At 39.5% G+C, this 15,284-nt stretch overlaps 1 protein-coding gene across 2 annotated transcripts in view; it reads right to left on the bottom strand.

The window, feature by feature from the left end:
• Positions 1 to 15,284, bottom strand: part of gabrg2 (gamma-aminobutyric acid type A receptor subunit gamma2) — a 56,123-nt gene that overhangs the window by 22,348 nt on the left and 18,491 nt on the right. For both annotated transcript variants that reach the window (XM_034206644.1, XM_034206645.1), the window contains exons 4-6: positions 12,733 to 12,953; positions 11,121 to 11,203; positions 7,850 to 7,987 (exon numbers count right to left, since the gene is read on the bottom strand). In XM_034206644.1, the coding sequence (XP_034062535.1) occupies positions 7,850 to 7,987; positions 11,121 to 11,203; positions 12,733 to 12,953 (442 nt within the window). The remainder of the gene's footprint in view (positions 1 to 7,849; positions 7,988 to 11,120; positions 11,204 to 12,732; positions 12,954 to 15,284) is intronic.

The following is a 15,284-nucleotide window of genomic DNA, read 5'->3' as shown; positions in this document are numbered from 1 at the left end:
TAGGTACTTGTGTGCATATATTTTATCTGCAAAATATATGATAAATTAGTAAAATAGTACAACTTGTTATGAATACACTTTCAACAGCTGCAACAGCAGAAGTCAAGGACACTAAACCTCTAGAAACTTAATGTCTTAACAGCTTTGACCCGTTTTCTGTTTCGGTATTGGCAAAACAACCTCTAATTTCTTTCTTCTCTCCCTTCGTTCTTTTTAAATCCATTGCAGATTTCCACCCCATGCCCTCCATCTTTGCCTACCAGCATCAAAACGGAAAAACAACAACATCCTCACTTATTTACGTCCACTCCCTCCTTTTTCGCTCTCTTGCAAATTAGATGACTTTCATTTTGTAGTCAATGTATTCCAGTGTCCTAGTTTAACGTCCTCAAGCTCATGTAGAAACTACAGTTGTGCTTTGGAAAGGTTTGCTGCCATTAACGATGATGGAGAAATACTCACCATGAGGACCGTTCTAAGGTGTAACACGGCTGCAGGAGTGGAGAAACGACACTGAATATTATTGACTGTATTGGACTTAACCCTCACAGACAAAACATAGAGCACTGACAACACTAACCAGAAGGACACAAACAAATAGTTGCTTCTTATAAGCATGTAGGGCTGTACCCGAATATCCGAATATTTGTTCGTTGGAGTACTATTCGGGTTTCAATTTCGTTATTCGGATATTCGTTTTATCCCCGTTTTTTTCCAAATTGAATTTATTGAAATCTCCAATATCAACGTACAAGCTTGTGCCTCTTCAGGGGGTGCTAACACTTAACCATAAACGTTATCGTTTACTTTCTCCGTCTTTATAAATAGATATTACTTTTCTCCGTTAATCTCCGTCACGTTGTTTCCAAAGCAACAACAACTTCCTGTCAACAGCGCTAACTCTCCTTCAAAATAAAAGCATGTCCATAAATAGGAAGCCAAGCCAAATGACACTTAAGACATATACAACTGCAACGACAGTAACAAACACAATGCGGTATCCTTTTCAATTTCGAAGAACACAAATAGGGTTACATTAACAAATAACCATAAAACAACAATACTGTAGAATAACAAAATGAATGCCGTGAATACACCGAAATACACGTGTTGAAGCGGTTCGCTGCTGATTACTACGCCCCCCCCCGGGCGGGCCGAATATTTGCTGCCGATTACTACCGAATATCCGGAGCCCGAAAAATGGTATTCGGGACAGCCCTAATAAGCAGGTGCTGTCTTATTTTCCCAAAGCAATCTATTTTCCTAAAGTCTATCACTATTCTCTGTTTCCAGGTTTGAATTACCAGCTTATTAGACTGCCGATGGGCGAAGGCAGAGAAAAAAGAGGAGAGAGGGAGAGAAAGCAGGGGGAAGGGGGTTGTGAAAAGTAGGACACAGGAATGCAAGGCTGCAAAATACAAAAAATCATCCCCCTTGCGAGAGTGAGGAGGGAAGAAAGGAGAATGGCTTGTAAAGAGTAGACACTTGTTAGTGTATAAGGTGGGTTAGGATGTGTGTGTGAGGAGGGGAGAGGGGATGGGGAGGAGTGTACATTGGAATTTAACTTCACAAAAGGAGGATTCTGGCTGAGTCAGAGCATTTTTCCTCCCACTCCTGCCCATCATAACTATCACCCAGAAGGAAAGAGGGAGAATGCGCAGAGAGCGAGAGAGAAGGGGGGATGCAGGGGGGGAGAGATTAGAGAGAGCAGCTATTATAGAAACAGAGTTGCACCATGGCTAATGGATTGTTTCAGCGCTTCTTAACCTTTTTCCTTCAGCAAAGATGGAGTGATCCTCATCTGATAAAAAACCCCGCATGGATTATTACTGTGATTAAATTACTGTTTTTATATACAGCACACAGTCATGGTAACTGTGTTGCACCTATTGCACACCTATTATTAATATTTTCTTCAAATAAATAATTTCGAAGAACCAAATCAAGAAGTATTGTATAAGAAAACCGGGGGAAATATATTAGAACATTTTCCTACTTTCTTATTATTATGGAAATAGGTGCTACTCATAGAGCAATTTCCCTTGACCTTTCACCAGTGTTGATGCATTGTCTCAGATACAGTTGTAGAGAGAGAACAAATAAAAATATATATTGGCATTTTGGTTTTATTGCTTTTTGTCTCCCTCCATCTTTTTTTTATTAAACCAGACAGGTGGTGACAAGCACCATTGCCTCTGAAGCATCATGTTTCAAGGAACGTGATAACATTTTCTCTTTAATTTGCTTTGGATTCCTGCTATTGAACTCATCATTTGTGGCGTGCCTGTTACAACACCACAGCTGCTGGATTTCACAAACCTCCAGAAGCCAAGACAATGTCACATGTCTGCCCAGGGTACAGCCTTTTTCTTTGGCAATGATATTTCAACACAACCTCAAAGAAACCCAAATAACCATCACATACTCCAGACAGAAAACTAAAATATTATCTAAGGACAAAACTATTTTTCTTCTACAAAAACCCCTATATAAGATAAATAGACCTCAAATTGTCAGAATGAAGGATGTAAGAGATTGTGTTGCATCAGGAATGCATTTACTGTAGTAGCGTGTGAGAGTGTATTTTTGTAGCTGAGGATTATGGGATCCATTGGCAGAATAGAGCAACGATGCACTCTGCCATGCTAAAAGGGGAGTCCTTTGGCGTGTCAGCGAGTGACTGATCTTACAAGAGTGTGTTTATATATACCGTGTGCATGGGCGTTCATGTGTTTGTTTGGCTGACTGTTTCCCTCTCGCTGGGCCACTTCCTTTCAACCACAATGCCTCAAGATTTGCCCCATCAAAGAATCATCTGCAAACTGTGGAGCTCCGTAATCGGGAGAGGGCCACTGATGTGTCCCTGGGCTTTCTCCACTCTAACTGAATCACACAGGCGGACGCACACAGACAACTGGGCTGCACGGCTTGGCTTTTGGAAGGTCACTCTAAGAATAGCATTCAATACATACAAAAATAAGACTTGGATCCAGTGGAGAGCACAAACTTAAATGTGCATGCAAGCAAATGGACACATAGGAACATGCATTAATTCATGGGACCCAGGCGCACACCAAAGCACTCTGAATAATGTCTAACACACACATATATTTACCACAGGCTGATGCACATAGCGTACATTTGTGCTCACCTAAAAGGAAAGCAAATTAAGCACTTCACGTCCTGCTTAAACCATCCCATGATTCACTGCTGAGAAAAGTGAGTCTAGTAGCAAAACCAGATAGATAGACCGTAAATAACATTGATTCTCTTTATGCTTGAAAGGAAAGGCTTCTTGGCAAACCAAGCGATGGTCTTCTAAGCTCATTTGTTCCTCTAATGTGCTGGGAAGATGGTACACGCCCTCGGAGAGATCCCTGTATTTGATAGTTCATGTAAATGCATCACACTTAATCACCAGTTTCTTGATAAAACAAATGAGTCATTTGTCCTGGTTTTCCTTTCACAATCTATCTTATTTGACATCCTCTCTATCAATCAAATACTTGCACCTATTATCCACTAATGTAAACAAAGCTGTTGTTGGATGCACATTCATGGCTATTTATCTTTTGACAAACTCTGAAAGTGTTTTGGTACATTTGAGTAAATACATTTATCAACCAATAATAGAGTCAAAGCTATAGACAGCAAAATGGTAGTTCATATGTTGCTGCTCATAAAATATGTTCCATGTCATTTAGCTGACACTCCAGTCAAAACCACTTACATTTAGTTCAGTACCATATACATGCCTACGGATGCAATTTGAGGTATTTTGCTAGGGGCTGGGGATTGAACCACTGACCCGCTGATTGGTAGACGCCCAATTACTACCTAAGCCAGAGCTGTCCCAAATATAATAACCCCAATTACATTTATATAAATCCCCAACATATAGCCTCAAATGCAGTAGGTCAACACATTTCACTCTTGTAGACTATTAAAATGTATTGTTTTTTTTTATTTCCCTTTTTGAAGGACCAAAAAAGTACCATAACCATCATCCCTTTCCATGTTGGTCCCTTCTATAATCCCTATTTATGATTGGTCCGCTCCTCCTCTCCCCTGCTTTGTCGCCTCTCTGTCCTTGTCTGCACTATGATGCTCATCCCTGAACTCCAGCCTGGCAGATGGATGAGAACACAGCTCCCAGCTTTAAGCATAGCCAATTCACTTAGGTGTAAACTTTGAGGTTAGCTTAACAGCAATGTTAGCTGTCTACCTAGTGCTTTGGCCTACCTTCAAAATCTTCTTTATGTCTTTTAGCTTCTCTCTATTCTATCCACTGGCGTCCTTTCAAGGAGTCCTTGTTTGTCACAAGCATCAGTGAATGTTTTGTTATTGGCCTAAAATAGTGTGCGTGCATGCAAATGTGTGTGTCTCTGTGTTTGTAAATGCAGGTATGAGCTTCCAGGCAGTACAGCTCTGATGTGAAGTGACATGTTGAGAGACCAAGCCCCTTGGACACTGGCTCAGAGAGGGAGGAGAATCAAAATAAAAACAGACATATCCTTTATAAAAATCTACAGCACAACTGGATACGAGCAGCAGATGGCATGTCACGACACTGGCCTCCTTTCACTACGATGTCACTCAATCCTTCTTTAATCGTGCATCACTTGTTATTATGAAAAAAGATACTCAGAGTATACAGGAACAGATTCATTAAAGCTGGAGTCCTGTGACAAGTTGAGCCCGCAGAGACTAGCCTGTCTCCTAGAATGAGAGGAAATCTCTTCCTCTGACTATTGCCTAGTCTTCATTGTCTGGATTTGGTCAATTCACCTGTCTGCTCAGCTTACCATTATGTGTCGCTCTCTTGCCTCACCTGACCTATTTGTACTCAGTTGTAATTGAGGGTGATTCAGCAGAGTCCGTGAACTGGAATACTGTGAAAAGGTTTTATTTCCAAAGAATAACTATACCATATTAAACCTTTCAGGCAGGACAGAAACCCTTTAACAGGCAGGGATTCAGGGACTTGATGGTGACCAACACAGTGTGTTATAAAACAGAAGATGTTGGAATGCAAGTTTGAGTCCAAGGTCTTCACTGTAGGTCAATGTACCAACAACAACACAAATCCCAGTGATTGTTCTTCTTATAAAACATATTAGAATGCTATGTTTAACAAAATTGCTTTACACAACAAGATTAAAGCAATAGTGTCAATATACATTTAAAAACATCTAAATCACCAGTACCTATTTACTCTCAAAATGTACAAAAGCTGCAGATTATAGTGATACCATAGGGAATATTTCTACATCTCTAACAAACCTTTAGGAGGCCTACCCACGCATGGCGAGAACATGAGATGACTGGGTAATTATAGGGCCCTAACTAACTGTTTTTTGAGACAGATGTTGTGTTTGTGAATCTTGAAGCAGGTCAGACACCCAAACTGACTGCAAAATGAGACAAGAGGTCTCTTAGCCACAGCCAAGGTTCTCTGCTCTGACAACAGAGCAGATGGCTGTCAGAGGACACTGCACATTCTCCACTCCGCTCATCCTCCTATGCAGATTGCCGTTTCATGTTGCCACTAGACACATGTTTAGATTTGAACAGAAAGGTAACTTACTTAGATGTTTTTTAACATATTTTTCAATTAATTTGCACCACTTATTTTGTCTTAAAACGTGGTTATACTGTACACACCACAACATGCCTCTGTGTACAGTATGTGTGTCTGTTAGCATTATGTTGCAGTGACACTGTTGAACTGTGGTAGAGAACAGAACAATTGGGTGAATTCAGTTATTCCCATACACTACTCTGTGTGGTAGTGCATACAAGTGTATTTTTTACACATGTCTGATTGAGCTTTGTTGTAAAATTATTTTATGGTATCATGTTTCCAAATGGAGCACAATAATGTAACACTAGTTCTTCATGGTGCTCTCTTGCAACTTGTTTCAATGCTGTTAGATTATATAAATCATAATGGAATTGAGTCTTGACTTGCCTGAAAAAAAACTGTTAACTATAAATTGAGTTGGTTCAGGAAATGGAGGAAAATAAATACATTTGTGGCACACTTCTTAAATAACATGATTTTACATTTGTTGGCTATGGGTGAGATATTTGTAAAGTTATTTTTTACAATGTCGAGTTTTAAGTTATATGATTTGTGAATCCAAACCTCTGCGCTGTGTAAAATGCTGAGAGATCCTAAGATGCAAATGATCACAATATTAATGCTACCGTATAAAACAATGACTTTACTTTCTGTAGCCTTCCAGCCTATCATAGTATATTCTAAACAGATGGAGCACAGCCAAAAATAATCCATTCCCCTGATGAATACTCACACAGCAGACAGAGTAGGATAAATGTAATATTTCATCAAAAGAAGATCGAGTTGAAGCTTAGAAAAAAAGATTCACATTGGCGATGCCTTCATAGGGAAACTTTTAATCACCTCTAAAGTTGCACCTTTAGTTGAATACTTGCTGGTTATGGTTATTTATTTCTGATCGATGTAACAGTTTATATTCATGTGGGAATGTTTTACTTATACATAAAATATAATACACCCTTATTTAATTGTTTAACATAAGTTCTCCAGGATGCTGAGCTGATCCAATGAGAATAAACTCTCCTCGGGCTGAAGCACATTTTTGCCTGCAGGCTTTCTTTAAATCACACCAGAGACCAGCGTTAAGAATACATATAATTCCTTGCAGAACATTACATACATTACTTACCGACAGCTCATGAATATAAACATGGACAAACAAGCATACTGTATGCATGCAAACATAGTGGCTCTCCTCTCAAACATCAACACGGTATGGGGAAAGCAGCTGTTTTTCCTCAAGCAAACATTCATATTCCTGCATCAATCTGAATGGAGTCTGGCTGGTATACCATAAATATACTGTTGAATGTCAGTGAATTACTTCACATGTGGGATGGGATGAGTCTCTAGAAAAAACCTATTTTTTAAAAATAAATATATATACAGTATATTGTATTTTTTCGGTACTGTATCTCCACTATTACGCTCTAGCTAAGTTGGTTTAAACAATGACTGGCAATTGTAATTGTTGTCAATTGATTAATGATTGATAAACCTTCCAACAGGCACCTGCCAATTTTGGAGTAGCAACCATACACTGTAGATCAGCTCATGTTTCGCTAAGAAAGAGTTGAATATGAATTGCTGGAGCAGTGAAGCTAAGGAGGTTCACAGTCACCACACACTGAAGTATGGTCCATAAAATGAATTACATGAATGGAACGCCATCCGTGATGTATTGTTCTTACAATACATCCCACTCTGCAAGCAGCATCTGTATGCCCATGGCACACAGGAGCTGATATATGAAGGAGGTGCATTTATGGACCCTTATGGATTTTACTTCAGGCAGTGTGAACTAAAAGTGGATAAAAACATCCTGAGTCTCTGTTTCTATAACAGTTTATGTTGTAACCCCTAGCAACAGATACGAACCAATAGCAGAATGGGAAATCTGATTCAGCCTGAAAGCTGAAGAGTCACCGGCATTCGTGGTTAGGCTGAATACAATTAATACCCCTCATATTTTCATATATGAGATTGCACAATATCATCATATTAGTGTGATGTTGAAGTCACGCTCGCGACTCCATCAGATTAAATCTATCATGCCCAACATGAATATTGTGTCGTGCAGCGCCTGTTGAATCCCTATTCTGCTGCAACATGTTCAAGAAATCACTTCTGTCACAAGCACGACATGTCAAATGACACCATCGGGGTGTCTCTGGCAAATAACGTGAATATTCAGTCAGCCTTTACAAAATGAGTAAGGAAGAAATAGCAGAGACTTGTTAAACAAATTAAAGATAGTTTTCTTACCTGATACAGTCCTGACAATCTCAGAAGTGTTCCTCAGGCCCACAAAGGAGAACTGGTAGAGCCTCCAGGAGCGAATGTCCCCAACCTCCACTGAGCTCCTCTTCCACTTGTACACAATCTCCTCCCTGGGGTAGCCATCTGAACAGATAAGAGCACAGTTACAGTGAGCTCTGTTAAAACAAGCACAGGAGTGGAGTTTGGAGCCAAAAAAACACACCACCTTTTCAACATGTATCTCTTAAAGCCCCTGTCACACTGTTCCGAAATTGACACCCGATGGACACACGAATATGGAATTGTGAATTTCGCACGAAGATGGCCCCGAACCACATACGAAGGCAACATTTACATTACATTTAAGACATACAACTGCAATGAAAGTACCAAAAACAATTATGTTACAGTACTATGATACTGTACTGATATCTTCAGACTTTGTTCTTTACTTTATCCGTCTTTATATGTAGAAAATATTACGTTTTCTCCGTAATGTTGTTTCCATAGCAACAACAACTTCCTGTCAACTCGCCTTTAAAATAATATATTATATCCTTTTTAGTTTCACAGAACACAAATTGGGTTATTTACATAATATGTTTACATGATTTTGTTGTGCAATAAAACAACCCGATGGACACACGATAAAGGAAATGTTCAAATTCGGCTGTGATCGTAGCAACATCGGGCCATTCGTGAGGGCATCTTAAGCCATCGTATGATCGCTGGTGGAGTTTCTCAGGCTCCGGCAGCAACTTCGTGAGCGGTGGCAAAATCTTTGGCATGCCAAAAAATTGCCGAAGGACCTTGCGAAGGTTCATTTTCGTGTTGAATTTGTGTGTCCATTTTGCCCTTCGTAAGGCCATCGTGAGGGCATCTTGTTATCATCGGTGCCATCGGGCATTCGCCCCGATCAGAGTGAGGGCGAATGCACCGATGATAACACGAAGATGACACGATTTGACAAGATGCCCTCACGAGTGCCTTACGAAGTTGCCGCTCACGAAGTTGCTGCCGGAGCCTGAGAAACTCCACCGGCGGTCATACGATGGCTTAGATGCACTCACGAATGGCCCGATGTTGCTACGATCACAGCCGAATCTGAACATTTCCTTTATCGTGTGTCCATCGGGTGTCAATTTCGGGACTGTGTGACAGGGGCTTTAAGGAAATATTTTGAGACTTGACCCCTTAAATAAGCACCGAGTGCTGGAAAGCCACATTTTAAGTGGGAGTAATCCATGCACAAAACGTCAGCTAGCTTGCAAATAAACTGTTCCAGGAAAGAAACATTATATAACAAACTTCTTACAATAAATGTAGTCGATCAGTGGCTTGGGAAAAATCCAATATTGATCTACTTCTTTCCACAAGTTGGATTCCAGTAATCCTATCACCTCAAGAGGGAGTTCTCCAGTTGTTTGAATCACAATAACACTCTTGCTAGCCTTACCCTGATTCACTTAGACGATGCAGATGCATTATCATCATTGAATTATATTCGTGAGTATTGAATGAATTTCTTGTATCCACATTTGTATTAAATAGGTACAGTTATTTTCCTTTAAAAGTATGTTTAATTTGAAACCGGGCTATCTGATGTAATGTTGTCTTCAGTTTAGTGATGATATGTACAGCTGATTGAAGAGTAGCTTGAATAATGCATATAAAACTTCCCTCAGTTCGAACTTTAAATGGCTTTATTACTAAAGTGCTCTCAGACATCCAGTAATGCTGGACCTCAGAGGAGCAGCGATGGAGGGCTCTGACTATTTGCCACATTACAGCCCGGCAGGCTGGCAGTATGCTTTCTGCTAGCAATGCATCCAGGACAAATGATTGATTCAGTGTACTGTTGGGAAGCCAGAACAACAATGCTCCTGCAGCTCAATGTCGTAAATTCTAATTTGAAAGTGTTCGTCTTGTTGAATCAGTTGCTGTGATTAACATACTACTGAGAATGCAATTTTGAAAGAACTAAAATGATATAGTGCATCGTGTGTGCCGATAAAACATTCTCAGAAACCACTGCGGAAGAGTTTGAACTAGAAAAGCTACAATGTTTTGTAGCATTTTGGCACATGTTGAGAAAATTGCTGCAAACTGCTCCGCCTGCTGCCTCTGAGATTGAGCTCATGTAATGTACATCAAGCGATTTTCAAAGTTCAGAAAACATCCATGGCTTTCATCACATTTAAATGAATGCTACTGTTCCATTTTTAGGCCTGCTACCCCCTTGCTTCCTCTTTCTTGTTGCTCTGGAGCTATTTAGGAAGCATCCTCTCCGGAGAGTACCCCATGGTGCATTTCTCTGTAGATCTGAGTGGCCTCGTTAGCATAACTTACCCACACCGTCTTCTAACATACAGGAACTGACTCATGTGTCACTTTGAACTGTATTGACAGAGTGCAGGAAATCAATCAGTACTTTGCCTCCGGTCATTTAGCAATAAGACATCTAATATGAAATCCCTTTACCAAATGCCAGTACATACAATAGAAGGATGAAATAGTTTGACCAATGTTAGTATTTTTCTTCATATTGTGACACTTATGCACAAACTGTACAGTACATCCATTCATTGTTTTTCATGCATACTAGGGCTGTCCCGAATACCATTTTTCGGGCTCCAGATATTCGGTAGTAATCAGCAGCGAATATTCGAATATTCGGCCCGCGCGGGGGGGGGGATATTGAAAAGGATATTGCATTGTGTTTGTTACTTTCGTCGCAGTTGTATGTCGTGTAATTTGGCTTGGCTTCCTATTTTGTATGGATATGCTTTTATTTTGAAGGAGAGTTAGCGCTGTTGACAGGAAGTTGTTGTTGCTATGGAAACAACATAACGGAGATGAACGGAGAAAAAGTAATATCTACATATAAAAATGGAGAAAGTAAACGATAACGTTTATGGTTAAGTGTTAGCACTCCCCGAAGAGACACAAGCTCTTCCGTTGATATTGGAGTTTTCAATAAATAAAAAAAAAACGGAAAAAAAACAACAAATATCCGAATAACGAAATTGAAGGGTACAACCCTAATGCATACGTCTATTAGATTCACACATGACTCGTATTTTTTTTTTTTTTTTTTATAGTGGTCTGATCTTCAAGAGCTTGGATTTGTTGTTTTGGCTTGTTAGCTTAATTATCCCGTAAATTATGTTTTTGTTAGGCTCATATGTTGCCTGTTCATTGCCACAGCGTGTGTGTGTTTGAGATGAAACAGAGGAAGAGGTAAAACAGTAGGGGAACAGCATATGGCCAAACTTACAGCTTGAGAACTCCAAGGGACACGAGTGCTCATCCATTGGGAAGTTGTTCAGTTTAAGCTGGCATTCTGCATCAATGGTCAACCTGCCGAGACACAATATTTGCATCCACTTAGTTACTATAGAATGGTGAATATACTGTACATTTTAAATACAAATAAAAACATAATATTACAAACTATCATTTACATGTGTTAGAAATGCAGACACTAGCCTTATTATGATCAACAGAAGGAATTATTAATCAGAATTGTGCTAAACCAAATTGATGTTTTTCAAGGGAACACACGCTTCTCTTCTTTTTCACACTTGAGAGAGTTTGCAGGCAAAGTCATTAAACTTCCCCTTAATGAGAGAATGACCTTATATGACTTTACCCATCCATTAACGTGCTACTGTCATGTATCATTGTCCTCCCAATCACAGCGGTCATCCTAATTAACCAGTGGTTACATTCTGAGTTCCTTAACTAATTAATGAAGTGAAGGGGTCGTGTGCTGCAAAGTAGAACATCCATCACGGCTTGATTGAGTCCAGAATAGTGCACTTTCTCTCTTATTATCATTGATGATACATTGTGCCGTCAGTCTAAACATCCGCTCTATTTATGATGCTATGCAAAACATGATAATAAGCACAATCAATATTTGCCTCCATTCTGTCCTCCTATCCTGTTTCACACCTTTTACATAGTTCTTGTTAGTTATTTCGGTTTACGATCACAAACAGTGTGTTGTCATATTAGTATTAAGCATGAACTAATTTCAATCTGGGTGGCTAAAAAGCAAACATTGTCTAGTACTTTCACTCCAGAAGAGCTGTAACTTCATGGTTATGATATTTGTCAAATCTCCTTTTCTTCAGGCAAACAAGGTAATATAGCAATATCTTTAATATGCAAAATATCTATATGACAACAAAAACCTCCCCAAACATATCAGCAACTAAGGAAGATAAATAATAGCATAAATAGTGTTGCCTTTAAATCCATATGCTAGCCTAATGAGGAAAGTGTGCCTATAAACATCTGTTTAGGGCAATGCAGGTTTTTCTGTTGTCACTAACAGCACCTCATTCAGTAGGATAGATTTCTTGCCCACACATTAATATCACATTTCAAATATTACAATTTGAAATTGCCCTGGGCCTATTCAGTAAACCAATACAATGAAGCATTAATAAAGTGAAGCCATAAATGCTGGGGTACTTTAGAATACCTTCCCAAGTACTCGTATAGCTTGTGATGAATACTAGGAACAGCAGGAATCACCTCAGTGGCAACAAATTGATGATAATTAAAATCAACAATGAAATGCTGCACAGCTATGATCAGTTCTTAGTCCAGTTGTAATGCTCCTTTTATTGAGTTGTTGAATTGTTGAGTCAAGACTTGTTTCCATGTATTTTCACTTTAATCTATTATGTCTTATTTATTCAGCTGAGACCACTACAATTAAGTACTTATGCAAATAGATTCTGAAAACCCCATCATCTTAGCTATCATTTCAATATTGAACTACACCCACCATTTAAAGCACCATGTATGAGTGCTACAGAATATACAAATCACTTATTTGTATAAATATCTAATCTCAGGCATCCCTAACATTTTACCTGAGGGTGTAGAGTATCCGACCGTCATTCCAGATTCTAAGCATGCGATTGGGCGTGGTGATCCAGTGGGCGTCAGCCTTCTTCGAGTTGCGGAAGAAAGTGTCAGGGATCCAGATCTTCCCCACCATGTTGCTGTTGAGACGCAGAACCTTCATCGTGCTGTTGAATTTCAACCTCCTGTCGTACCAGGTCTGAGCAAAAAAGATGTCGATGGTGTATTCCTGATGAAGGATAGAACACAGTTTTACCAGGATGTTGTGTTTAACTTTTAGCTTAGAAGCTGAACAGATTTTATGTTTTACTAGATGAAAGTTTCAGTTTGTCAGGAAATCCTTGCAAACAGTATTGTTTGCAACCAGTGCTGTCAACAATATGTGGCTTTTGCAATGAGATCAAACCAAACTGTGGGCTGCAAAAACACGACTCTTTTTCTTTTTTCTTTTGGCAGTGGAAACTTAATAGTGGAACACATTTGCATGCACTATTTTCTCAGACAAGATGGTTTCTATTCAGGCCAAGACGTTATTGTGTCCCTACTAGAGACTTCTGTTGAAAAAGACCATCTTAACGCCCTCAACCTGAAAATTAAATGTTCATCCGGGCAATTAATAAATCCCCTTGTTTGGCTCAAGTATTACCTGACCTCATAACCTGCTGCCTTGGCAGCACTTTGTCCTGAGCTTGACAAAACCAGTTCCCTATTCAGCCCCTGAGAGCTGTGTTAGAACGCACATATGAGCGATGAAAAGAGGCAAGTGCCGTTGCATCAGTTGAAGAGCTAAGAGCAAATATGTGATGTGGTCTGATGTGAGAGGGAAAATAGATGCTGTGAGAGGGGGTTATCAGTCTCTTATTTATTTTGTTATTTGGATGGTTGAGCCCTTAGGTTCAATGAGAAGTATAGCAGTCGAGAAAAAAAGAAATCTGAGGATTTGTGTGCAAGAGGGCATAGAGGCATTAACTTTCTGACAAAGCTTAGCCCAACAATAAAGCCTAAATCCATGCCAAAGAGCACTAAACGAGATTTGAAAAACAACATTTTCACCAGGCAACATTCCCATCCTTTGAACATCCTTTTTTGTACGGAGGAAAGGCAGACAGGTCAAATCCAATGATGAGAGAGAGATTGAATGCCTTAGGATCTTCATCTGGGCCTTGCTGAGTCGGATGAACATATTTTTTTCCCCTTCAACAATATATTCTCTCGGATCTTTCGCAAAGCCACACTTCTTTCAAAAAGCTAAACGTATCCAAGAAAAGCTAAGAACTCTGAACTCTAGTGGCTAAAAGCATACATGTATTATTCTTTATCTTCTTCAAATCTCTCCCACTCTTTCTCTCTGTTCATCTGTCCAATCCCTTCCCCCCTATCTAACATGAGTTGCAATTTCGCTTTAGTTCAAATAACTCTGCATGATTAAAAAATAATGTTCATGCTTTGATGCTCTTTAGAAAATGTACCTACCACACTATATTTGTCACGTCATAGTGTGAACACACCGGCCCGACCGCGCTTATGACATACGAAAGTGAAGCAATGTCATTATTTCAGTTCAGCGTGATGCCCTCGTCACACACCACACACACACACACACACACACACACACACACACACACACACACACACACACACACACACACACACACACACACACACACACACACACACACACACACACACACACACACACACACACACACACACACACACACACACACACACAATGCTTCTCTTCCACCATCACAGTGACTGCAGTTATTGAGAGTGGGTGTTTTAGCTAAGACTAAGTGAAATGGAACGCCACCACCATGTAGAGCAGACTGCTCCGCAGAATTACAATTGAAGAGGGTTCTCAGCGGGGACGTGCCACAGAAAACAATGACACATAAAACAACCTCGAAGTGGGATTTGCAAGAGACTCTCATTTTGTAATCCTTTTTTCTCTCCACTCCCCTATCAGATGAACAATGCTGTTAGTCTTCACTGCAGGGTGACAGCTGTACATTCTATTATTATTCCTCAGTCTTCAAATATAGCAATAATGAGTTGTGTATTGTAACACACATAACACTGCTCATCACAAACATAATGTAGGGTCCTCCTACCTTTATGAACTTGATGGCTTCAATTCAGCATTTCAAACCCTTCCAACTGTGCAATTATTGTTTGTATTAATAGAAATATACTGATGTGTTTTTTTGGAATCTGCTATTGTACAAACAAGCAGTCCTCCCACTCATATTGGCTCAAACTGATCATCGGTTGAAAGAGTAATATAACAAAGAAACAGACTTGGCTAAGCAGACATAACAAGCTTCTTACATCTAATGAGAAATGTTGTTAAGTTAACAAATTCTTACTAGGTTAATTTTAATGTTACTTCAACAGTTGTGCAATATTAACACTTGTGTGAATTTGTTCATCATCAAGGTTAACCTATACACAACCTGATTTCCAACGTTACAAATAATAAATAACCAATGGTATGGTCATGTTAAGATTACTTAAATATTAGATAATAAAAAAAAGGTATCTGGACATAATAATTAAA

The sequence above is a fragment of the Gymnodraco acuticeps genome, unplaced genomic scaffold (assembly GCF_902827175.1).
Source record: "Gymnodraco acuticeps unplaced genomic scaffold, fGymAcu1.1, whole genome shotgun sequence".
NCBI classification, from domain to species: domain Eukaryota; kingdom Metazoa; phylum Chordata; class Actinopteri; order Perciformes; family Bathydraconidae; genus Gymnodraco; species Gymnodraco acuticeps.
The sequence above is the reverse complement of the archived record's forward strand: the minus strand, read 5'-3'. Positions and strand labels throughout refer to the sequence as shown.